Source organism: Vipera berus (genome assembly GCF_964194415.1).
Source record: "Vipera berus genome assembly, chromosome: W".
Lineage (NCBI taxonomy): Eukaryota > Metazoa > Chordata > Lepidosauria > Squamata > Viperidae > Vipera > Vipera berus.
The window spans coordinates 29,045,156-29,072,288 of record NC_138210.1 but is presented as its reverse complement, the minus strand read 5'-3'; the positions used below and the strand labels follow the sequence as shown (position 1 = coordinate 29,072,288).

The 27,133-nt window shown below is 41.8% G+C and overlaps 1 protein-coding gene across 1 annotated transcript in view; it reads right to left on the bottom strand.

Annotated features, from left to right (window-relative positions):
- Positions 1 to 27,133, bottom strand: part of LOC308676584 (glycylpeptide N-tetradecanoyltransferase 2-like) — a gene marked incomplete at its 5' end in the record, with an annotated part of 182,241 nt that overhangs the window by 2,544 nt on the left and 152,564 nt on the right. The window contains 7 exons of the mRNA XM_081342462.1: positions 352 to 519; positions 1,127 to 1,297; positions 2,019 to 2,127; positions 11,837 to 12,007; positions 18,809 to 18,925; positions 19,629 to 19,720; positions 20,612 to 20,730. Coding sequence (XP_081198588.1) covers positions 352 to 519; positions 1,127 to 1,297; positions 2,019 to 2,127; positions 11,837 to 12,007; positions 18,809 to 18,925; positions 19,629 to 19,720; positions 20,612 to 20,730 — 947 coding nt within the window. The remainder of the gene's footprint in view (positions 1 to 351; positions 520 to 1,126; positions 1,298 to 2,018; positions 2,128 to 11,836; positions 12,008 to 18,808; positions 18,926 to 19,628; positions 19,721 to 20,611; positions 20,731 to 27,133) is intronic.

Genomic DNA, 27,133 nt, shown 5'->3' with positions numbered 1-27,133 from the left:
TTTTTTTTGTCAGTGTTCCTACAGTAGATCACAGAAGTCATATTTAACAATGACTTTTCACTTGTAACAAGCCCAGCTATGAAGTTTTGATTTAGAACTGCTAAGTATAACCTCAAAGTCATCTGGTGCTATAAGGCAAGCACAGGAGTTTTGAGTAAGCAGAGGCTGTGCCTCTTAACACCTTCATATGAAGGACCAGGCTGAAACATAAGTTCCAATGTGCAAAGAAAACATTATCCAAAATTGTTCAGCAATTATACTTCTCTTGCTGAAACAAGTAAATCAATGACTTTTATCCAACTTCACTCTTCTGTAAGAAAAGGAAAATAAAGGAACTATTGCACTACTTACCATCTTTGCTATAATGAGTGCATCATTCATTAGATCCAAGAGAGGGGTCTCAGTATGAACACTGTAGAAGGAATAGGCTGCTTTGAGGCTTTTGTGAACAGGGTGGTGCATGACTGTTGAAGGTAATGTATAGAAACTCAGAAAGTCAGTTAAAACACCATTTGAACTCTGGAGAAGAAAAGAAAAAGGAATAGAAACAAAGGACTCTACAGCATCATAAACTCTTAAGTCACCCAGTTGCTTTGCCAAAGTATAGGTTACAATAATTCTGTGTAAACTGGTGAGGTAGAGCAAAGATTGGAGCCTGAATCCATCCAGTTTGAGTTTAACCCAGATCTTTCTGACCCTGAGTACCCTTCTGACATTTGAACAGATGCCCAATTTCTTCAGTGACAAATATTTGTTTTATGCACTCTCCCATCCCAGTGTGAGGGGATTATGGGCATCAGAGTGGAAACAAGCTGTGTAACTGCAAACTGCAATGCCTCCAACAACATAATACCAACAATAAAAAAAGTCTCAGGAACACCTCCAAGAGGAACTTAAAAGAAATAGATTAAGGTAGAAAAACACAAGCCTCTGGGTGTGAGGAAGAACGTTTTTGAGAAATTACAAAGCAGATTTTGGCCCAGCATTAATTTATATATATTTTAGCCCTCCTTTCAAGCACAGAAACCTCACCAATTAGAAACAAAACAGCCCAGTAAAGGCCAGGGATTTCTAGATGGAAAAGGCACCAGTAGGAAAAGGAAGCAGGGAAGGGCCACTTTCTCACCTCGACCACAAAGGTGTCAATAATGTGATCCTGAGGCAGGAACCAGTGAGCCACTTCTTCCTCATCCATAACAGGAGCGAGATTGAACTGCTTCAAGTAATTGTTAATCAGCTCTTGCACCGCTTTGATATCTTTTCGTTCCATAGGTCTCAAGCCTGAAGTTTTTGTGGCCTTGTTATAATGAAAGACGACAGAAATTCAAAGAAGAGCTAATACCCCATCTAGGCTTCCATCAACAGGATAGTATTCAGCCAAAGGCAACAATCAAAATGAATTGGGGTTATAGTTCCCAAAATTTCTCAGCCAGAATTTCTCAGAGCTGAGTACACATACTCAACTGGTACAAAACCAGTTGTTTTGATTAATACTTTCTTCTGTTCTTCCCAACAATTATTAAAAAGTAAAGAGCATAATCAATGGTCACATTATAAATAAACTGGTCTCTGTGTGCTTGTGTGCATGCATGCATGTTTATCAAAGGAATTCCTCTGAAACTTCAATAAACTAAGAGAATTCAACCATATCATACTTTACCTTAGACTTTACCATTAGTACCAAGTACTTTCCATTGGCAGAAGAGAGATACAGGTAATCCTTGACTTACAATAGTTCATTTAGTGACTGTTCAAAGTTACAAATCTCAGTTTCTCAAATGTCACATAATCAAGAAAATGGTCCTTTTCCTCCAACCAATCCATGCCTTCACAAAAAATGTCTAATGCTACCAGGTGTGACAATATATGCAAGTAATCTTTCCAGGAAAGTCTATTCTTTGGAAGCTCAGCCCCACAACCATTGTACTGGCTCCCCCAAATGAAAAGCTTGCCTTGGCATGTACAGAAGGCTATTTTGAAGTGAGAATGAGGGTCTTCTGGGTAGAAGCATTGCTTACATCAGGAAGTCTGTAGAGCTTCATTGTTCTCTGTAATGTCATATTTCTGCTCAAGTGAGAGAATTTCACCTCTACCAATTTTCTGGGATTCAGTGATCGATGCCAGTATCTGGAAAATCAAATGATTATATAAACACACAAATGTAAAATATATTTTGCTCAGCACCATCAAATGCCTTTGTTTTCTCTTCAAGGAATTAATTTTACAAATTTAGTTAATGTAGGAGACAATATGAACAGGACATTTGGGCAATAACTGAAGTTTTAGATTTGAAATCAAATTTTTGTTCTTTCTGAATTCTTTTTTATTTTTGCATCTGTGAGGTGTTCTCACGAGTGAATCGTTAAAGGAGCTTCCAAGCAAAGGCATCACGCAGAGATGCAATCATATTAGCTTTATTCATGATAGATCAAAGAGAAAGAAATACTTGGCATGAAAACATTCATGCCTGCATGTGAGAGAGAAATAAAATAAAACAAAACAAGCTAGCATTACATGACTAAAACAAGAGAAGGACTAAGAGCTAGGAGTAGGGGAAGAACTGGAGAATAGAAAACTAGAACTAGAACAAAGAACAGCCCCTCGTGCAGAGGTATTTATGGGGGGTCTTGGTCCCTCCCTGACCATAAAACTCTCTCGCCAATGGGGCTGTGGGTCCGAGACCCTTGGCTCATCAGTGGAAGCAAAGAAGCCTCTTTGCCTCCATCTGATGATCCTTTTGGGGAACTGCCAATGGCTGGCACTAAACATCTAACAATTCCCCTTCTTGCCAGCCAATGACAGGGACCAGCGAATGTATGTGAGGGGTGAGCAGGTGTCATAGACATGCATGAAAACATTCAGAAGGCCAAACACAAACGCTTACACAGAAGGTTGTGCCGGTCAATGGGAACAGGCTTGGTAAACAGATCAGCTATCTGGTCAGCTGTGTTACAGTGCTCAACATGTATAAAACCATTTTTGGTAAGCTGCCTGACATTTTTATAGCGTATGTCTATGTGGCGAGATCTGGAGCCTACTGCATAAGCCTCCGAGATTGCAATTGCGGCAGTGTTGTCCTCTAGAATTTGGATGGGCAGAGGGGGAGATGCCCAGATGCTTGTTATCAGTTCATTGAACCAAGTCAAATCATTGGCCGTGTCTGACAGGCTGGCATATTCAGCCTCGGCCGTGGAGCAAGAAATAAATTTTTGCTGCCTAACATGCCAATGTATTGGGCAGCCATTTAGCAATATGAGGAAAACAGAAGTGCTCCGTCTAGTTTTGGTGTCGCCAGCCCAGTCTGCGTCTGAGTAAGCGGAGAGCTGGGCCGTCTTCCCCTTCTCTGGTTCTAGCATAAGGAGAGCATCAGCTGTGCCCTTTAGGTATCTAAGCACCCTTTTAACAGCAGTCCAGTGGAATTCCTTTGGGTGTTCCACGTGCCTGGACAATAGATTCACAGCTAAAGCTATGTCAGGTCTGCTCCAATTGCTGATGTATAGCAAGGAGCCAATCACAGATCTGTAAAGCGTGTTATCTGTGAACTCAGGACCGTCCTTATGGGTGTGGTTGTAAAAGTCGCTTTGCATTGGGCTATGTGTAGGATTAGATTCTGTCATTTTGCATTTGGCCAGTAATTCCTCTATCTTTTCTTTTTGAGATAGAGCGAACCCCCCCTTAGTGGCCAAAATATGCACACCCAAGTACTTGTCAACCCGCCCCAAAGACTTCAGAGTAAACTTTTCTTCCAGGGCCTTGGCAAATTCATCACACCTTTCCTTGTCAGGCCCTACATATAATAGGTCGTCCACATAAACTAACACCCGTTCTGTGGTTCCCTTGGAATTGCGTGTGAAAACACATTGATCTGCATGAGATTCTGAGAAACCAACTCGTTCTAAACTCTTTCTAAGACAGTCATACCATAATTTCCCTGACTGCTTAAGACCATATAACCCTTTGTGAAGCAACCATGTATTTCCCCCTTCTTGCTGGTAGCCAGGAGGAGCTCTCACATAGATCTGCCGGTCCAAGTTGGCGTGGAGGTAAGCCGTCTGGATGTCAAATTGGAAGACTTCTTCTCCCAGGGCGGCTGCAGTCACGAGGGCGGCCTTGACGCTCTCTGCCTGGACGGTTGGAGAGTAAGTCTCCGAGTAGTCCTCCATGTAACGCTGAGCGAAGCCCTGGGCTACCAAACGGGCCTTATATAGGTAGAGGCCATTGGCAAGTGGTTTGGCCTTGTAAACCCACCTTGTGCCAATGACTTTCCTCTCCTTTGGAGGTTGCTGGGGGGTGAAGACCTTGAGTTGTTTTAAGCTCTGCATCTCCTTCTCCATCGCGAGCTGCCATTTCTCCTGCTCCTCGATGGGCAGCTCCTGGATGTCAGAGAAGGATTTTGGGGTGACCACAACGCTGTTGACAGACGCGATGTGGCCAATGTCAATTCTCTTTGGCGGGACCCCTTTGTTGGACCGCTTTGACCTCCTTACCTTCTGCCACTCACCGCTCTTTTCTTCCGCGGGTCTCTGAGGTGTCGCTGGGGGTGAAGACGGCGTGTCTTCTTCCATGGGACTGGACGCATCTTCGTCTTGTTCCTCACTTTCGTCGGTGGCAGGGTATGTGGTCGTCTCAGGTGATGTCGTGGTCGGTGTGCCTTTGCTGGGTTGGTTGGCATATGGGCTCAGATCATTTGAGTGGATCTGAGTCCAGTTGGAATCCTCTTCGAAAGAGGCAGATTGGGAAGTCACAGGCCTGCCCCCTTCTCCCAGGAAACGATAGGCCTTGGAGCCAGGAGCATAGCCCAAGAACCTTAGTCTCTGGGAAACAGATCTCCCCTTCTTCCGCAGCTGCTTGGGGATGTGCACCCATGCATAGGAACCAAACACACGCAAATGTGCCAGATTTGGTTTCCTACCGTGAACCAGGAAATATGGGGTCTGGTTCACAACACTGCTCCAGGTGCGGTTTAAGGTGTAATTGGCATAATGGACCGCCTCTCCCCAGTATGATTCTGCGACATCTGCGTCTGCAATCAGACTACGCATCATGGTTTGCAGGATTCCATTCCTTTTCTCAGCTACACCATTTTGCGAAGGCGTGAATGGTGCAGTTAGAAAATGGCGGATGCCCTTACGCCTTACCCAGTCCTGGAACCTCTGAGACATGAACTCTGCCCCGCGATCGCTCTGCACTTGTGCGATCTTGGTCTTGTACTGGGTCTCTACGAAGTTGTACAGTGACTTTATGGCGTCAAAGGCTTCAGATTTTTCTGTGAGAGTATACACGTGCCCGTATCGTGAAAAATCATCGACGGCAGTGAGAAAATACTTTTTCTTTCCTAGGGATGGTGTAAAAGGCCCAACTAGGTCAACATGTACTAGTTGGTACGGGTATTGAGTCTTGCGTAATGACACCTTTGAGGTCGGGGCAGCCTTCCTCTTTGTTTTCTTGCAAATGGCACAGTCCAGAAACACGTCACAGTCCTTGAGCTGGACTCCCTCAGCAAATTCTCCCATCTTTTTAACTACAGGGAAGCTTGCATGTCCTAGCCTTCTGTGCATGAGGTGGACGCACTTATTGTGAATCGGCTTCCCCATTGACACCCTCTTGGCTCTAGTTGCTTTGAGTGGTGCTGTAGGTGCCTGCTGAGATTCAGGCTCCTTGCCCACACTGCCCTTGGAAAGCCTTGGGGCAGGCTGTGGTGGCTTGGGAGAAAAATATGGTAAGCCGTTTATGATTGTAATATTTCCAATGACCCTCTGGTCCCTGGTGACATGACCTCCCCCCTTGCGAAATAAAACTTCCACTTTGTCATCGTCACACAATTTGGTAATGCTTAATAGGTTGTTGGCTATGGAGGGAGCGTGCAAGACACCTTCAACTTTCCCAAGACCAGGTACAGAAACAAACCCCACACCAACAACTGAAGCAGTATCACCGTTTGCAACCTTGACAGATGAGTTAATTTTCTTTAACCTTTTAAAACCTTGACTCATATTAGTAATGTGAGAAGAAGCTCCAGAGTCCAGTAACCATAAGTCAGTGGAGCTATCAGCCTTTGTTGTGGGGGTGAGGGAACAAGTATGCAGAGAATTTCCCTTGCCCCTGCCACGCCCCCTTCCTTGCCCCTTGCCTCTTACTTGATTGGGACCACGTTTAGGGGCTTGATGTTGATGGGGGCAGTCTTTCTTGAGGTGCTCCTCAGAGCCACAGATGAAACACTTAAGTAGAGCATTAATTTGCTCTGAGTTGTGGCGCCCCTTTCTGGCTTGCTGAGTGGTGACTCTGGCGTATTCTCCGGCATCTCTTCTCCTTCTATCCTCTTCGATCAGTCTTCCTGTGAGGTAGGACAGATTTATGTTTTCCCTCTTGACCGCTTCGAGTGAAACAATGAAATTGCTCCAACTCCTGTCTAGGGAAGCAAAAATGATCGCAACCATGCTCACATCATTTACAGGAAAGTCTCTGGATATTAATTCTGACCTGAGTGCCTTTAATTTTGCAAGATGTTCAGGCATGCTGGCACCAAACCTCAGTCTGGTTGTATAAAGCTCAGTTGTAAGTCTGGTGATGGAACCAATGGTATCGCTGTTGAATAAACTGTATAATAGGCGCCACACTTCATCAGCTCTGAGCCCCGCTGGTATGCTGGAGAACAGGTTATTATCCAGAGAACTGAGCAGGGTCGAGTAAGCCTGCAAATGTCGCCACTCTTCTTGACGTCCCCATGGGGGAGGGGGTGGTTTCTTGACCATTTGTAGAGTCCCATTCTTTAAGAGATATAGCTGTATATCTTTACTCCAACTGTTATAATTTTCTCCTCCCAGTTGTAGCTTTTTAAAATCGTTTGGAAGATTTGCTGCCGGAATATAGTCCTTATCAGACCCACTTTCAAAAATTTTTGAAATGTCCATTGACATAAATGGGAAAGGGAAAAGCGTTCCCACAGTGAAAGGGGTCCCTCTAGTGGTCGAGGAGGGAATCCTTTCTTGACTATTTAGTAACTCCAGATGGGCGTGCCCGGAAACCATGTGATCCGGGGGAGGGCGTTGTTCAGGATTTCTCCCTTCTTCCCATGAGGCATTGGGGGGGCGGAGCCCAGATTTGCCAGCTCGGAGTTGCTGCAATGAATCCTCCCGAGAATTGCAACAACATGGATTTTCATCATTGCCTGTTTTGCCCTGAGCTGCCCATTGCTGGTCCTGAAGACCTGAAGAGAAGGTGGGAGGCCACGGGGGTTGATTGTTGGGAGGCTGCAGGCTGGATTTCCCCCGGCAGTTGGGCCCTGGGGAGAGGATGGGAGGCCTTGGGGGGGGGTGTGGGCACCCCCGATGTCTGCTTGGCCCCCAGGGCCGTAGTCAGGACTTGGATGGCCGTTTTAATTGCATTTGTATTTGTATTAGTATCGGCTGGGCAGATCTCATCGCCATCATAGGGCTTTAGGCTTTGTGGTGGGGAGAACTCAGGAATATGCATGCTGCTGTGGCCGGATGCCAGGAATTGCATGTCATTTCTGTTGTATGCCAGGGACTGCTGGCTATTCTGGCTGGATGCCAGGGACTGCTGGCTTTCCAGGCTTAAAAAGGTCTTGTCTCTGTTAGACCGTGTGGGGTTACAGGGGGCCGCCATCTTGTTTCCTGTTCCAGACCATGTGGGCGGAGCCATCTTGTTTCCGCTTGCCCCAGGAAGCTGTAGCTCACAGCTGGGCGGGGGGGTTCGCGCCAAAAGCCCTGGGGTCCCGGGGTCACTAAGGGTGGCGGGCGCCATATTTGGAGGCCTCGTGGCCGCTAGGGAAAGACTCACCGCGTGTTCGGAGGCTTCCTGCGCGGTTTCCTGGGCTGCCCCCCCTCCCCTGCATTGCAAAGATCTCTTTAAGCAGCTCTTCACGTTCCTGTGCAGTCAGCTTACTCACGCGGCGTTTGGTTTCAGCCAGGTCCGTCTCTGCAGCATCTGAGCAGCCTTGGGCAGTCTGCAAACCTTCTATGCTCTCCTCTGTGGCGTTCAGTTGTAAAGAGGCATGTGAAGGGGTCCTAGACGCTCTGCTGGATCCTCTGACGGGATGAAGGCCATTTGTGCTTTCATCTGCAGCTGAGGTTGCTTCAGGGACTGAAGTCTTGGATGTAGGCAGGGATGCCGTCTTTGATCGATGACTCCTGGTCACGATAGGAGAAGTCCTGCCATCTGTTATAAGTGGATTTGAGCCGGGTCTTCCAGACATCTTGTTGGATAGGTCCTGGCTGGCTTGGAAGCATTCCTTTAAACCATCCTCTGGCTACCAACTTGTGAGGTGTTCTCACGAGTGAATCGTTAAAGGAGCTTCCAAGCAAAGGCATCACGCAGAGATGCAATCATATTAGCTTTATTCATGATAGATCAAAGAGAAAGAAATACTTGGCATGAAAACATTCATGCCTGCATGTGAGAGAGAAATAAAATAAAACAAAACAAGCTAGCATTACATGACTAAAACAAGAGAAGGACTAAGAGCTAGGAGTAGGGGAAGAACTGGAGAATAGAAAACTAGAACTAGAACAAAGAACAGCCCCTCGTGCAGAGGTATTTATGGGGGGTCTTGGTCCCTCCCTGACCATAAAACTCTCTCGCCAATGGGGCTGTGGGTCCGAGACCCTTGGCTCATCAGTGGAAGCAAAGAAGCCTCTTTGCCTCCATCTGATGATCCTTTTGGGGAACTGCCAATGGCTGGTACTAAACATCTAACAGCATCAAATAGTAATAAAATGTTAGATATTACCTAATTGCTATCATCATATATCCATCACAATCCACCAAGAACCTGACAAGTCCAGTAGCTTAGATTATTTCTTAGGGGTTATATGTTTCCAACTCAGATCTGATAGCAAATATCTTCTAGGGTACTCAGTTCAACATATTATTTCAGAATGCAGTTTTATCCATGTCTACTCAGAAACAAGAGTCTGTAAGATCAATGAGTCTTAAAAGTAAGTAGCTACATATCATCTTCATCGAACTTGATATTTTACATTTGTGTTGGGATACATCTCCCAAAGTCTTTGCTGATTATGGAAGTTGCTGTCCACAACTGGAAGGTAGCAAGATGGGTAAGGCTGTAGGATATCATTGCACTTCAGCTCTGTCTGGGATTTGATTACATGTACAAAATATTTTCAGGTAGTCCTTGACTTACAACCACAATTGGGATAGGAATTTCAGTTTGAAGTCATGATGGTCATAAGTTGAGACGCCCACATGGCTGGACCCGATTTTAAGGGAATCATGTGATCATAAGTGCAAACCCATTCTCCTGCGTGGGCATTTTTTGCCGAAATAGTGCTGGAAATCAGCAAAAAGCATTGCAAATCACAGTCACATGACCATGGGATGCTGCTACCAGTTGTAAATGTGAGCCAATTGCCAAGTGCCTGAAATATGGTCATGTGACCATTGGGGGAGGGCACATTTTACAATGGCCAGAAGTGCTTTATGGATTGTAAAACACCCTTTCCGTGGCTATCATAACTCTGAATGGTCATTAAGCAACAAGTGATAAGTCGAGGACCACCAGTATAACCCATTTGGTTAATTGTATGCAATATACCTGTAAAGGTGTGTCACAGTCAATGTGCACACTGTGAAGATTTATTCTTGGAACATGGTAACTACAATTAACTATTCTTACCATTCCTGCTGAAAGAGGCGTAAGAGGTGCCTTTATACATAAACTATTCACAAGTCTCATTCAGTATTGCCTCTACAATAACTTACAGCAGTTATTTAGAATTTGAAATAAGTCTGTTTCCCAAACTTTCCTGGAAATTCCAGGAATGGAACCTGGGCCCTTACATGAACTCTTCAAATGAGCCAAGGATTTAGCAATAAGAGATGATATTCCTTGATTCATGTGGTAATAGAGACCACCATCCACTCTCAAGGAGAGATTCAACCTGGAAATAAGGAGAAATTTCCTGACAATGAGAACAATCAACCAATGGAACAGACTGCCTTCAGATGTTGTTGGTGCTTCAGCACTGGAGGCTTTCAAGAAAAGACTGCACTGCCATCTGTCAGATATGGTGTAGGGACTCCTGCTTGGGAAGGGGGTTGCTCTAGATGACCTGCAGGGTCCCTTCCAACTCATTCTATTCTATTCTATTCTATTCTATTCTATTCTATTCTATTCTATTCTATTCTATTCTATTCTATTCTATTCTATTCTACCGTATTTTCCATCGTATAAGACGACTTTTTAACCCATGAAAATCTTCTCAAAAGTCAGGGGTCGTCTTATACACCGGGTGCTGAAACTTTAGGGACAGGGCTGGCTGGAAAACCTGGAGCGGATCTCCCATTTAGTCTGCGCAGGGAAAGCGGGACCAATTGGAGTAGAAGCTGCAGTCTGTGATTTTTTACAGGCTGGGGTCTGGGCGTCTTTCCTTCTAAAGTTGAAGAGCAGCTGTAATTTATCCCAACTTGAAAGGCAGGTGGTGAATGCCGCAGTCAGAGCAACTGCTTAGCTCTAAGGACACATTTGACTCAGGAACTGGGGGGGCAGGCTGGCTGGAAAACCTGGAGCGGATCTCCCATTTGGTCTTTTTTTTTTAATCCCATTTATATCCCGCCCTTCTCCAAAGACTCAGGGCGGCTTACAATTTAAAGCACAAATCAATGTGCTTAGCAATAGCCTTCATTTTATGTATATGCCTGCTTATTAGGGCTTTCGCCCCCCCCCCCGCGACATTATTACAAAGTCAGCTTATTGCCCCCAACAATCTGGGTCCTCATTTTACCTACCTCGGAAGGATGGAAGGCTGAGTCAACCTTGAGCCTGGTGGGATGCGAACCTGCACTAATTGCAGGCAGCTGATGTTACTTAAGGCTCTGCGCAGGGAAAGCTTTAGAGTGAATTAGGAAAAGTGAAAAAGTGAATTAGGAAAATAGGGAATGGTTGCTGGAATTGGGTATGTGTAGTTTAACGAAGAGAAGGGTGAGGGGTGACATGATAGCAGGGATCCAATATCTCAGGGGCTGCCACAAAGAAGAGGGAGTCAAGCTATTCTCCAAATCACCTGAAAGCAGGACAAGAAGCAACGGATGGAAACTAGTCAAGGAGAGAAGCAACCTAGAACTAAGAAGAAACTTCCTGACAGTTAGAACAATTAACCAGTGGAACAACCTGCCTCCAGAGGTGGTGAATGCTCCAACACTGGAGGTTTTTAATAAGAGACTGGACAGCCATTTGCCTGAAATGGTATAGGGTTTCCTGCCTTAGCAGGGGGTTGGACTAGATGACCTCCAAGGTCCCTTCCAACTACTTCTTCTTCTTCTTCTTCTTCTTCTTCTTCTTCTTCTTCTTCTTCTTCTTCTTCTTCTTCTTCTTCTTCTTATTATTATTATTATTATTATTATTATTATTATTATTATTATTATTATTATTATTATTAAGTTTAATCCACTTGCACTGTTTTATGTTTACATGTTTGATGACAAACAGCCTCATGTTTGTCTATAAGAAGTCAACCATGTTTTGTAATTTACAAAGGAAATGAGAGGTATAAGCAAAGGAACCACACCTCAATTTCCACTGTTTTGTGTTTTAATCTTGTGATAATAACAGGGAAAATGGAAACTGTATGTATTTATCATGGCCATGAGTTTCATAACGAACTCGTAAATGGCAGAAATGCCAACCTCCCATTCAACACTGCCATTAATGTGAAATACCTCTCTAATACATAAGCCCTCCTTTTGGTTTGAACTTAAGAATCCTAAACTAACCATTCAACTTATAATGTGAGTTTTAGCTACACATTTAAAACAAAAAATTATATAAGTTCTCAAGCAAATTAAAACCTTTGCTTACCTGCAAGTTGCTACAGGTTTCGGAAGGACTACTCCTGCAGTGTAAACAGCCTGAAAAATCCCTTCCAAGTTAACTCTCCTGGTTATTTCACGGATCAGGACTGGTGCTACTCGCTTTGATCGTAGTTTTTTATGGACGCACAGAAAATTAATTTCTACCATTTTCTTCTCACTGTGAATGAAAATGTATAAGTGACTGCTTGCATTTGCGGGGGGTGGGGTGTTTATAAATATTCTTATATATTATCTACCTAATATGACCTACCCCACTAACTGGCTCTTCCCAATTTTACACAAATTATATTCCCTACAGAAGGAACAGGCAAATTTTTAAACCCAGAAGAGTCATTTTTAAGAAAGAACTACATCAATATCCTCCTCCTCCTCTTACAGAAGGGTGCAGAGGAATGATATCAGAGGAGGACAGAACCTTAAGTTTTGTCCCCAGTTTTTTGCAAATTTGGGGGTGGGGGGGGAATTGCTGTTTGTTTTTTAAAATAAAATAGCTGAATTAAATGAATCAGAGGTTTAATACCTTGTGCTATTCTCTATGTTTTAAAGACAATGGAAAGTATTGTGGCTGCTATCTTGGGTTTGCTGCTAATTTCAGAAGCACCATCTTGGAGAATTCCTGGAGTCACAAGAAAGGAGTTGGGGTCCACATGGGAGCTACAGCTATCCTTGCTCTATAGCAGGGGTGTCAAACTCACAACGTCACGTGACGTGTCGCGACGTATCGTGACTTTTTTGCCATTGCCGGCAATGCGGTGGGCGCGATTTCGCTATAATGGGCCGGCAGTTTGACACCCCTGCTCTATAGCGTTCTCTAGCTAGTTACTAATGGGGCTTTGTGAAAAGAAAAGGGCTAGGTGGCTCTGCACTAGTGTTTCTCAAACACGACAACTTTTAGATAGGTGGAATTCAACTCCTAGAAGTCCTCCAGCCAGCCATCTACTGGCTGGGGAATTCTGGGAGCTGAAGTCCACCTATCTTAAAGTTGCCAAGGTTGAGAAACACTGCTCTACACAAATAATTCAAGCATCATATGTGGAAAAAAATAAACAATTTCCATAATTACAGCTTCTATATACCTTTTCTTGAGGTACACTGGAAATGAAGTCATTTTGTTTTCCACCATCAATGATTTATTACATGGAATTTTTGTACCTTTTAAAATATTTTTTAAATAAAACGAAGATTATTCCAATGGATGGTTGTCAATATTCCTTATTCTGGAAGTAACGTGCTCTTTGAGGAATATGTACCTGTCAGACCTGCCACAGTTTAAACCTCTAACTAGAAACGATCCTTGGCTCCATTTGTTGAGAAAGGTATAGTTTATTAGAAGTTAAGTGTATTGCAGTAAAACATAGCTAGAACTGAGAATCGTGTGCCAAATTCCCTAAGTTCAACTTTTCCCTCCCTTAACTGCCTCCTATCGCTGACACACACACCCATGACCAATCAGGTTTAAGCAAGGTGTTTTCACAACGGTCACTTCAAGCATAGGTTGGCATGCAGCTGCATTCTTCTCCTAGCTGGGTGACCTTGAAGCAGTATCTTGGGGAGGTACAGCAGTACTTTTGCTTTCCCCCAAGCATCCCCCCTCCCCTTCCCCTTCCCCAGAATCCATGGTAGACTGTCACTGCATGGTGGTGAAGCACAAGCAAGAGTGAGGTGGCAGCTAACAGTACCATTGCCTGGAAGCGGTTCGGGTCTGGATGGGGAGGAACAGACTTCAACTCAACCCCGACAAGACTGAGTGGCTGTGCATACCGGCATCCCGGGATATTCAGAATATTCCATCTCTATCTACGGGGGGTGAGTTATTACCCCCTGTAGATAGGGCTCGCAACTGGGGAGTCCTCCTAGATTCACGGCTTACTTTGGAAGATCACATGGTGGCCGTGACTAGGGGGGGCCTTCGCCCAGGTTCTCCTGGTGCGCCAGTTGCGGCCCTATCTAGACCGGGATGCCCTGTGTACGGTCACTCATGCGCTTGTGACCTCTCGTTTGGACTACTGCAATGCTCTCTACATGGGGCTGCCCTTGAGGACCACTCGGAGGCTCCAACTGGTACAGAATGCAGCCGCGAGAGTTGTGTTGGGAGTCTCCCGATACTCCCATGTTACACCTCTACTCCGTGAGCTGCATTGGCTCCCAGTTGTCTTCCGAGTGAGATTCAAGGTACTGGTAATGGTGTTCAAGGCCCTATATGGCATAGGTCCGGAGTACCTTAGGGAGCACCTGCTGCCGGCATCAACTTCCCTCCGCCCTGTGCGTTCCCACAGAGAGGGCCTCCTCAGGGTGCCACCGATCAGAGAATGTCGATTGGTGGCCCCCAGGGGGAGGTCCTTCTCTGTGGGCGCCCCAGAGTTATGGAATTGGTTGCCGGTTGAGCTCCGGATGGCACCCGACCTCCGCTCCTTCCGACATGATCTGAAAACGCATTTATTTGAACAAGCTGGCTTGGCCTGATGGGGGGTGGGTTGGGTTTTTATTGTTCTTAATATTTGTATTTATTGTTTTTTACCTTGGGCATTATGTTTAATTCCTTTTAACTTTTGTATTTTTTGTATTTTATACATTTGCCCTGTTCACCGCCCTGAGTCCTTCGGGAGAAGGGCGGTATATAAATAAAATTATTATTATTATTATTATTATTATTATTATTATTATTATTATTATTATTATTATTATTATTATTATTATTATTATTATTATTATTATTATTATTTATTATTATTATTATTAATTATTATTATTATTATTATTATTTGCTATTAAGCGCACATGGCTATATTTCTAAATGCTGCTGTCTTCCAGTTGTATAAACCAAATGTATTTTGAATCCATATTAGGCACACTCATTTTTAGTATTCTCTTTCCCAGGTGCATGTGGATAATACTGTGTAAAAATATAGCATAGCAAGGAAAACTATTTCCTTTATAGGGAAGGGTTATGGATAGTAAATTGCCTAAACACATTGCATCTTCTGATTTTTCAGGAAATATTTCAGCCCAGTCTGCTGATTTGGTATATATTTATGTTTTGTGTTGGAAATAACTTCTTGTGTAAATTTTACAGTTCATTCTGCAACCCTCTGCAGGATCCCCTGTGGGTGTTATGTATTTGAGGTAAATAAATACAATAAAACCTATCTACCATGTGCCTGACATGTGGAAGATTCTAGCTTCACCTTTCCCACATTTAAGAGGTCACAGTTGGTTCTACAGAAGTAAATGAAGCCAAAAAATAGTTGCCGTGACAGTGATTTTCTGCTTCAAAGGATTTTCTGGTAGAAACCAAAAGTAACTGCTAATTAAGGGGGGGGGGTTTGGTTGTTACATTAACTACTAATTTCACTAATTCAGTTGCTCGGCGCTTGGGTTAATATGTTACATAAATTATAAGCACAGGTTGAGTTGCTGACTCTGGCAAATGCAATATTTATCTGAGATTTCTGCATAGCTATGTTTACCTCTTCTTGCTACCTTACATATCATTTACTGCTCTGAACATTTTTATTCTCCAAATTAATGGTCAGCAGCCAAATGTTAGCGATACATTAAAAACTACTAAGGGTAAGAACATGTTTTGGATTTTATTGTTGAGTGTTGGGGCACAATGGGGACAAAGGGGAAGAAAGTGAAGGATAGTGTGCTTTGGGTGTGCACAAGTGTAAACACATGCAGGGAAGTATCAGAGAAAACGTAAGGCTGAAATTGATTAGCATTCTCCAATGTGGTCCACTATATAAATAGATGAGAGCTATCTCTTTTTTAAGTATTACTGCAGTGCCTTCTTAGAGGGAAAAAATGCTGAAATGCTATTATTGTGAACAGTCTCAATAAACATTATTAGTGGGATAAAGAAAGCATAGGGATATGTGTGTGATTGCACCCCAATGCTCAAGGTACTACTAGATAATGACTGGTGATCTCCAAGATTAAAAGATGACAATGAAGAGAAAGAAAAGGAAGAATTTTTTAGATGGAAATAAACTCTAGAGTTTTTGCATGATAGTGCCTATCACAGAAAAAGTTGCTAACTGCTGGAGTAAATGTACAGGTGAAACTCGAAAAATTAGAATACCATGCAAAAGTTCATTTATTTCAGTAATGCAACTTAAAAGGGGAAACTAATATATGAGATACTCATTACATGCAAAGCAAGATAGTTCAAGCCGTGATTTGTCATAATTGTGATGATTATGGCTTACAGCTCATGAAAACCCCAAATCCACAATCTCAGAAAATTAGAATATTGTGAAAAGGTGCAATATTCTAGGCTCAAAGTGTCCCACTCTAATCAGCTAATTAAGCCATAACACCTGCAAAAGGTTCCTGAGCCTTTAAATGGTCTCTCAGTCTGGTTCAGTAGGAATCACAATCATGGGGAAGACTGCTGACCTGACAGTTGTGCAGAAAACCATCATTGACACCCTCCATAAGGAGGGAAAGCCTCAAAAGGTAATTGCAAAAGAAGTTGGATGTTCCCAAAGTGCTGTATCAAAGCACATTAATAGAAAGTTATGTGGAAGGGAAAAGTGTGGAAGAAAAAGGTGCACAAGCAGCAGGGATGACCGCAGGAATTGGATTGTCAGGAAAAGGCCATTCAAAAGGATTGTCAGGAAAATGTTGTGACTCAGGGCCAGCCTGTGGGTCCGGCAGCCGGCTCAGATGTCTCGGATGACTCAGATGAGGGGGAGGAGGAGTGTGTGGAAGACGAACCGGCTGATGATGGTTTGGAGGCTTCGCAGAGCCCCCAGCCGGGGCCCTCTTCTCAGCTGCGTGAGCCCGATAGTGCGGAGGATGATGACCCACAGCTGGCCCTGTTCAAGGACGCCCGACGCAGGAGGCAGTCGAGCAGGACCAAACAGAGAAAGGCTGTGGGACTCCTCGGGAGGAGGCACAGGGAGGCCACGCCCTGATCTCTAAATAAAAGGAGTGTTTGGGGAAGGGCTGGTGGCTGAAAGCAACCCTTCCGTTTGAGGATTCAAGTTCCAGTGTTTTTGTTTCTTGTTCTGTTATTTGAGTAATAAATCTTGGTAGACGCTTTCCAGCCTCAGACGCTCTCCAGTCTCTACTGTTTGAACAGGGGTTTGCCTTATTGCAAGGCCGGTAGCAGGCTGGTTCAGAACAGAAAAGGCCATTCAAAAGGGTTGGGGACTTTCACAAGGAGTGAACTGAGGCTGGAGTCAGTGCATCAAGAGCCACCACACACAGACGGATCCTGGACATGGGCTTCAAATGTTGTATTCCTCTTGTCAAGCCGCTCCTGAACAACAAACAACGTCAGAAGCGTCTTACCTGGACTAAAGAAAAACAGACCTGGTCTGTTGCTCAGTGGTCCAAAGTCCTCTTTTCTGATGAGAGCAACTTTTGCATCTCATTTGGAAACCAAGGACCCAGAGTCTGGAGGAAGAATGGAGAGGCACACACTGCAAGATGCTTGAAGTCCAGTGTGAAGTTTCCACAGTCTGTGTTGATTTGGGGAGCCATGTCATCTGCTGGTGTTGGTCCACTGTGCTTCATTAAGTCCAGGGTCAACGCAGCCGTCTACCAGGAGATTTTGGAGCACTTCATGCTTCCTTCCGCAGACAAGCTTTATGGGGATGCTGACTTCATTTTCCAGCAGGACTTGGCACCTGCACACACTGCCAAAAGCACCAAAACCTGGTTCAATGACTGTGGGATTACTGTGCTTGATTGGCCAGCAAACTCGCCTGACCTGAACCTCATAGAGAATCTATGGGGCATTGCCAAGAGAAAGATGAGAAAGATGCCACGCCGCATTGAGGCAGTAATTGCTGCAAAAGGGGCCCAAACCAAGTACTGAGTACATATGCATGCTTATACTTTTCAGAGGTCCGATATTGTTCTATGTACACTCCTTGTTTTATTGATTGCATGTAATATTCTAGTTTTCTGAGATTGTGGATTTGGGGTTTTCATGAGCTGTACGCCATAATCATCACAATTATGACAAATCATGGCTTGAACTATCTTGCTTTGCATGTAATGAGTCTATCTCATATATTAGTTTCCCCTTTTAAGTTGCATTACTGATGTTCTGTTCCCCCTCCCTCAAGGTACAAACAAACAGACAAGCAGGTACGAAACAAAAGGGTTAAGTCTTTATACCACAATATAATTGCTGTCCGATAAAGTCTTGGCAGCAAGCTACCCACAGTCAGCCAAAATAGGCTAGTTATCTCAAATGTTCGCTGACATGAGATAACTGCCAACAAGAAATTCCAAGAAAGTCCAGACAAACAAACCGGAAAGCAGAGATGAAGAAGCGTAGGCACGAAATCCAGAACAGGGTTCACACAGGTAGAAAAATCCTACAGACGTGACCAGAAGCTGTGGTGAATTAAATTGTTCGTCACAAAGTTCTGAGAGCAGCCACACACCCCTTTTGTACCTTATGGGGTGTGGCTCAGTGACTCAGCTACTCCCTGGCCCTCCTACTCAACCTACGTTGCTGCAAACGCTTGGCCCTGCGTCTGTCTCGAGGGTCTAGCCCTGAGTCATCTTCACTAGACTGTATTTGCTGCAGCTGCTCGAGCTCCCCCCCAGCCTGGCTACTCCCAGGCTGCTCCTCTCGGCCTTCAGATGGAGACGGAGGCCTTGCCAGAGAGGAGGGCCCCGGAGAGGGAGGCCTTGCCAGTCCCTCCCCATCATCCTCAGAGTCCTCTTCCTCGGTTAGGACAGGCGCGGGGGTCGGGGCCACAACAACTGAAATAAATGAACTTTTGCACGATATTCTAATTTTTCGAGTTTCATCTGTACGAAGATTTTAGCTTGAGATATTTAAGACTTTTCCAATACTTCACCAGTTTTCCGTTAAAGTTTCTTCCAGCAGGCACTGCCAAATCTAACCTCTCTGCTAATAAAAAATCACATGCAAATGATTTTTAAAAAATCTAAGAGACCCTAGCTAACTTCCAATTCAGTTAGGGCTTACCTATCATACATCCGAATGTGTACAGGAATGGCACTGATGAACCCTACCAGTTTCCTATTGGACAATACCCTGACCCCACAGTGCCACTGTGGAAGCCAGCCTGGTGGTCTAAGGGCCCTAAAACAGTGGGAAAAAAGCAAGAAATTAATGATTACGTCTGACCTTTTATAGAATACTGTAAACTTTCTGAGCATCAAATATATATATAAAATCAGTATACACCCTCCTTGCTGTCTGACAGAAAAGGGAAAGGCTGAGAAAAGAACAGGAAAATAATAAAAACATTCAGAAATTACTTGTCCACAGATTACCCTCTTGATGTATATGGAACATGAGCTGAATATGGAAAAGCAAGGACATCAGCCTGGCAACCAAATGTAGGTTAATTCACTTTATTGTGTTCCCCGTAACTACCTATGGTTGTAAAAGCGGGACCTTAAAAAAGCAAGATAGGAAGAAAATCAACTTGTTTGAGCTGTGGTGCTGGAGAAGGCTCCTAACAAGCAAGTACTGGAGCGCATAACACCAGACATGTCACTAGAAGGCAAAATCATGAAACTGTATCTCACTTACTTTGGCCATATCATGCAGGCAAATTCACTGGAGAAAGCAATTAAGTTTGGAAGAGTTAGCGGTAAAAGGAAACCAGGCCATCAAAGAACACGGTGGCTGGACACTATCAAAGCTGACACCAGCTACAGCATGGGAAAACTCAGAGAAATAGTGCAAGATCGGAAGATGTGGAGACCTGGTCCATAGAATAGCCATGAGACTCAACTGAATGGATAACATCATCATGTATATGGAAACTGTGACTCACCACAACAAAAATTCTGCTGAATAATCAAATCTAAACATGTTATCATCATCTTCAACATAATTTTCATTTAGCAGCATGTACAACTCTTTTAACTGAAAAAAATCATTAGAGAGAAAACATTAATTTCTTGAATCCAGCAGCTCACTTTGAGGTAAGCTTGAGCACTTGAGTTATCTTAAGAGAAACAGTCTACCTAGCCAAATCAAACTTATCAAACCTGGGGTGGAGTGGGACAGGAATTCTGACCAGAAGGTAGGCAATGGAGAGGCCTGCTTACATATAAAGACATATCTGTTCCCTCCCACCCTTTGGGTTTAAAAGTAGCTGAGGTTTATTTACTTCCTCCAGCTGCCCATGGTAGCAATATGTAGGAGTCCTCCATTTTTTCTCTCTCCAGAACAACCCTGTTAAGTTGGCTGGGCTACTAGAGGGAGTTACTAGTCTGAGGTCACCCAATGAGCTTTCATGGCTGAGGGTAGAATCCAAGTCTTCCCAGTCCTAGCCCAAGACCTTCACCACTATGCCACACTGGCTCTCAGTGTTTAACACTGGTTGACAGGGTCATGTGATTAAAGCTACTTCTTGGCTACTCAGAGAGTGGGCAAAGTCCGTGATATCAGTTTTCAGTCAATGATGAATCCAGAGGATGAAATGTTCTCACTTCTGTTCTGTATGCCATCTGTTTTGCTCTCACTTCTGTTCTGTTCTGGAACTCAACATTTTCCCCTTGGGATCTAAAAATTCAGTATATGGGGGGAAAGAGGTGTTTTCTTTGCTATTTTCTTTCCCAGAAAAAACAAATGGAACCCTAACATAGAGGTCCAAAGTCAAACAGAGAACTATATGGTCAGGAGGGGACCTGCACCTGGATCTCCCCAGTTCATGTCCATTGATGATTACACTACACTGGCAGAATGTATAACACACATACATACACACACGCCCCAATTTGTATTTGAAAGACTAAAAGTAACTCTACTTACAACTTCGGCACTGCTCAGATCCAACGTGTCCCAAGTAAAACCCTGCGGTAAAGAATATGGCTCTAAACGAATGTTATCCTTATCTGGTTCAATAGCACCATGAGATGTTATAATTTCACCTAATAGAAAAAGAAGGTAAGCTTGATATATTTTTAAATAATTTCTTATGTTTTCAAGGAGAGTGAGACAAGGCTTACTAAACAAAGCGAAGCTGTTAGAAGTCTATGACTAAATTCATTTTATGTAAACTAGATTATCAATAATGTCACTGTATTATCCTAAAGATTTAATTGTATTACAATTATTGTGTCATTAATTCTATACAGTATTTGAGTACACATTATTGGACTGCTTACCACCTTGAGCCTCTTTTCTTTGACTGCAATAAACAACGTCTCAAGATGAGTCACTTTAGAATGAATTCAGACTCAAACAGCAGACTTATCATTTCCAATTAAAGGAGGAACTAGTTATAGTAACATACTGGAGCCTGCAGATTTAAAATCCTCTTCTTTCATACCTCAAGTCTGACTGTCTACCAAAGGGATTTATAATGAAATATATGGCAGGTTTCAAAAAAACCAACTTTACTTGATTTTATATTTTTGTAATATGCAATTAGGAACTAATTTTTAATGACATGCAGTATAATTAAGCAATGCCCATATTCTCAGAGCAGCTATTGTAGCATCATCATCATAATCATTTTAGCCATTGTCTATCCACTGCAGGACGAAGGCCTCTTTCGCATGTGTCCAACCAATACAGTCCTGAGCTTTCTTTTGCCAATTGGGCCCATAATACTTGCTGATGTTGTCAATCCATCTTGTTTTAGGTCTCTTTTGTGGACACTTTTTATCAAGTGGAATCCATTCTATGACTGCCTTGGACCACTTGCCATCAGTTCTTCTTGCTATGTGACTGATGGCAGGTGGATCAAGGCAGTTATTGTATTGTTTTTATTTTCCATTTCCATTTCAAAATTGATCTCATTTTGTCAGAGGACTGAAAAACAATACAAAGGATAGACATGGAACCTTGCAAAAATTATTAATTGTAACATTTCAACAAGACTCAAAATATAATAAAACAAATATAAGCTAGCCTTTCTCTTCTTTCTAAAATGCTTACAAGATTCATCATGAAAGTCTTCAACTCTTGGACTTCCGGTTTTGCGTGATAGCACACGGTCGCATGATTGCAAAGCTCCACTTCCTGTGGCTCTTTTTGTCCTGCCAGGGGAGCCTAAATGGGTCTAAAGCCAATCCGAAGAGGCAGCGAAGAAAGAGGGGTGCCCCAGCGATCCAGGAATGATGGCGGTCGTCCTGTTCGATCTGGGAATTCCCTCTAACCCAGACATGTAAACCTTGTGACGTCACATGACGTCGCGCAACGTATCTGAGCCTTTTCGCCATTGCCGGCAATGAGGTGGGCATGACATAGTTGATTGGACAACCAAGCCTCTTTTTCTTTTTTATTGAAAAGTTTTAAAATACATTTTTAATAACATAAACTCCCTCCCTCCCCCTCCCCTCCCCCTTGCCCTCCCTAACCCTCCCCCAGAGCTGAATACAGGGTATTAACTTTACAAACTTAAGCTAAAATATGCTACCTAACTAAAAAAGCATATTAAATTCTATCACGCTTTAACTCCCCTTAAACATAACTAAATTACTAACCAATAATGAATAACTGATAATACACCATGTAAAACTAATACTTATTCAAATGCTAAATGAAACTTTTTAGTCCCATATTTATTCTGAATATATTCGATCCATCTTCTCCATTACACAATATATCTCTGTTGCAATTGTTCTTTCAAATATGCCGAAATCTTTGCCATTTCCGCCAGGTTTGAAACTTTCAAAGTCCACTCTTCTATAGTAGGCAGTTCCTCCTTCTTCCAATATTGCGCTACTAAAAAGTCTTGCTGCCATAATTAAATTCAAAATCAATTTAGTATTTATGAAAGTACAATCTGTAATAATACCCAACAGAAATAACTGTGGAGAAAACCTTATCTTTTTCTTAAATATCTTTTGCATGTTCCACCAAACTTTAATCCAAAAAGCTTTAACTTTTTTACAAGTCCACCATATATGATAATACGTTGCATCATCACAACCACACCTCCAACATTTGGGCTGGCAGTTCGGATACATACTTGCTAATTTTTTAGGATCTAAATGCCATCTATAAAACATTTTATAAAAATTCTCTCTTAAGTTTTGAGCCTGTGTAAATTTTACATTTCTGACCCATATCTTTTCCCAAGTATCCATTGTTATAACCTCCTGAAAATTCTGGGCCCACTTTATCATACAATCTTTAACAAGTTCCGTTTCTGAGTCAATTTCTATCAGTGCATTATATATCCTTTTTATATGTGCTTGACCTTGATCTCTAATTTGTTTTACCAAATTTCCATCAGTTATCGAAATACCAACTTTCTGATCTTCTTTCCATCTTGCTTGTAACTGCCCATACTGGAACCAAGTTTGTACTATCTTTCCTTCTTTTAAAATATTATATGGCTTTAATTGCCATACATTCCTTTCTATCCTAAGAATTTCTTTGTATGTAATCACATCATGTTTAAATCCCACATTTATATTTTCTATTGCATGTTTACGTATTGCCCAAATTGGTATTTTATAATTTAACTTATGTCAATATTTTTTCCAAACTCGCAACAGAGCATACCTTAATATATGTGTCTTAAAAACATTATCCACCTTCTTATCATACAATAAATATGCATGCCAACCAAATAACAAATCATAACCCTCAATATTCAATAATCTCCCTTGTGTTAAATTAAACCAATCACTAATTGATGATAAAGCAGCAGCCTCATAATATAATTTAAAATTGGGCATTTTAAGACCACCTCTTTCACGTACATCTTGCATTATCTTAAATTTTACTCTTGGTCTTTTCCCTGCCCAAACAAATTTATTAATACCTTTCTGCCATTCCTCCAAATTTGAGTCTTTTTTAAGTATAGGTATCATTTGAAACAAAAATAAAAATTTTGGCAAAACATTCATTTTTACTGCTGCAATTCTTCCCAATAAGGATAATTGTAGTTTTTTCCAACTATCTAACTCTTTTTGTATTTTTAACCATAACAATTCATAATTATTTTTGTATAATTTTACATTTGAAGCTGAAAGATATACCCCCAAATATTTAATCTTTTTAACTATTTCAAATCCTGTTAGCTCTTCTAAAACAACCTTTTGTTCTATGGTCATATTTTTAGACAATATTTTAGTTTTTTGCGTATTTATCTTAAATCCAGAAACTTTTCCATATGACATTATTATCTCCATCAACTCTACAACTGAGTAAGTCGGTTGAGTTAATGTAATAACCAAGTCATCCGCAAACGCTCTCAATCTATAATCTTGATCTCTTATTTTAATTCCCTTAATTTTATTTGAGTCTCGTATCTTAATCAATAATATTTCCAATGTTAAAACAAACAACAAAGGTGACAACGGACACCCCTGTCTTGTACCCTTTTCAATATTACATGTTTCTGTCAAACTACCATTGACTATTATTTGAGCTGTTTGCTTCTGATATATTGCCCTAATAGGTTGCAATGGAGGCACTTCTCCTCCAGATTGAATTGTTCTAAATAATTCTTTTAAAGGTTCCACCATTTCTAACTGTAAATCTTTATAGTAAACGACAGTCAAGCCATCTGTTCCTGGTGCTTTCCCCACCTTTAATTGTTTAATTGCTAAAATAATTTCTTCATCATTTATCAGTTGATTCATCCATTCCCTTTGCTCTTGTGTAAGAACAGGGATACTAACTTCTTGTAAATATCTATCTATATCTACATCTTGAATCTTATCCCTAACGTATAACTTAGAATAAAATTCAACAAAAGCCTTTTTAATAATATTCTGCTGAAACACCTCTTTACCCTCGTAATCTATTCTATCTATATTATGTGACCTTTGTTTCTTCCTTAACAAGTAAACTAACCACCTACCCGGCTTATTAGCATTACAAAAAGTATTATGTTTAACATACCGTAAATTGGTTGCCACTTGATCTGCCATCAACATATTAAACTGACCTCTTAACAAAGTAATTACCTCTTTAATCTTCTTATCAGATGGATTCAAAATTAGAGCCTTCTCTTTCCTCTTAATTTCCTCCTCTAATTCTTTTCGCTTATATTCCAGTTTACGCCTATATTTATTATTCAAATATATTAACACTCCTCTCATATAAGCTTTGCTTGCATCCCAAACCATTTCAATAGAAGTACCCTTATGCATATTTATATTAAAAATTCTTTCATCTGTTTTTTACATTCTTCCACATTTTCTTGATATCTAAACAATTTTTCATTCAATCTCCAAGACCGCCTATCTCCACTCTCTTTTTCCAGTTCCAACCATACTGGACTATGATCTGATAGAGTTCTTGGACATATCTTAATCTTCTTAATCCTAGAAAAAAATCATTAGTAGTTAATACAAAATGAATCCTAGAAAAGGATTGGTGTCTATCGGAAAAAAAAGTAAAATCTTTTTCTTGCAAATTTCTTTCTCTCCAAACATCTCTCAATTCCAGGTCATCTTTCATCTCAAAAAAAGATTTAGGCAATCTAGCATGATTTGGTATACTTTTGAAGACCTTTTTTGTCTTTTTGTGCATCCAGGACACCATTCCAATCTCCCATCAAAATACACGATTTGTAATCCCATTGAATTATCTTGCTATGTAAAAGTTTATAAAATTCTCCTTGCTGTTGATTAGGAGCATATAATCCAACCAAAAGTATTTTCTTGCCTTCTATTAACAATTCAATTATAACATATCTTCCTTGTTTGTCTGTTTCAATTAAATTAGCTGTTAAATTTTTCTTGACGTAAATAACTACTCCATTTTTCTTATCAGGAGCAGACGCACTAAACTGTGTACCCAATCTAAAGTTTATCAAATATTTTTGAGCAGCTGCTCGAATGTGCGTTTCCTGTAAACAAATAACATCATTTCTAAATTGTTTCAAATACTGAAATACTTTCTTTCTCTTGTGCGGGGAATTTAATCCATTAACATTCCAGGTTAGAAACTTTGTCGCCATCTTTTGTGACCTGAAGCTTTCGGAGCGCCTCTTGCAAAACCACCTGCACCCTCTTCGGTTTCGCTCCTCCCACTGCTTCACTATAAGTAGGTTCTTGAGTTATGATAGTAGCTTTCTGTTGTTCTTGTTCTTGTCTCATTCGTCTAATTGCAGCCCGTGTCATTCTTTGTTCTCTAACCTCTTCTGATGGCATCTGGGACTGCTCCATTTCTGAAATGTGCTGAGATTCTTTATCCTTTTGCAAAGTAACTCCTTCAGCTCCTTGTACACTCTCCACTCGAGTCTGACGCTCTCCTTCGTCCTTCCTTACTTTAAATTCTGAAGATGGCGGAGAACCTGCCTTCAATATGTTAGAATAAAAATCTCGTGCCTTCAAAACTGTATTAAGACGATATCTTGTGCCAGCATAAGTCACCACCAAGCCTACTGGAATCTCCCATCTAAACTGAAGCTGACGTTTATTTAATTCATCTGCCAAAAAAGCAAATTCTTTTCTTCTCCTTAAAATTCTTGGAGGAAACTCTTTCAGAATTAAAACTTCTTGCTCAGCAACTTTAAATCTATTGTTGTAAAAGGCTTGGATAATCACATTTCTAATTTATCTCTTTGTAAAGTAAACCACCACATCTTTAGGTAGTTTTCTTTGTCTGGCAATTCAAGAGTTAACACGAAATATTTTATCTATATCCCCCATAATATCTTCTGCTTGACGCTCCAAAACCGGTTCGAGAGCTTGTGCCAATAAGTCTTTCAGATTTTCCTTAGGGTCTTCTTTCATTCCTCTAATCCTCACAGAAAACTTCATATCTCTATATTGTATCATAACTACATCATCATCAATCTTTTCCATCACATTTTCAGCTTCCAACATTTTAGCATCTAATCTCAAATTATTTTGATTCAGCTCTTCCATGCGATCATCCAGACGCTCAATACAGACTGCAAGCCCTTGAAATGCAGCTAAAATGTCTGCTCTTATTTCAGTATTCTTCTCCTCAATAAGTTCAGCTATTTGCTGGGATTGTATTTTTAAAGCATCTTGTAAGTCTTTTATTGTTAATGCGGGTGCAGGTGCGGGTGCCACAGGAGGAGGCATCAAAACCTGTAGTGAAGAATGCTGAACTGGTGAGGCACCAGTACTTCTAGGAACTTTAGTTGGTTTAGAAGCCATCTTAACACCCAGTTAATTTCTGTTGCGCACTTTCACTTTCCACACCGCTTGCAACATTTTCTTTCAAAGTAAACAGAGTTAAAGTTCGAATACTTGCTGTTTCAATATTCTCCTGCACAGCTCTGCCTGCATCCAGGTAATCCAAAGTTAATTGTTGATTGCAGGGATGGTTGCAGCGTCCGGCTCCGCTCCAAAGCCTTGGAGCAGAGGAGTCCCCGAGTCCGGAGCTAATTCA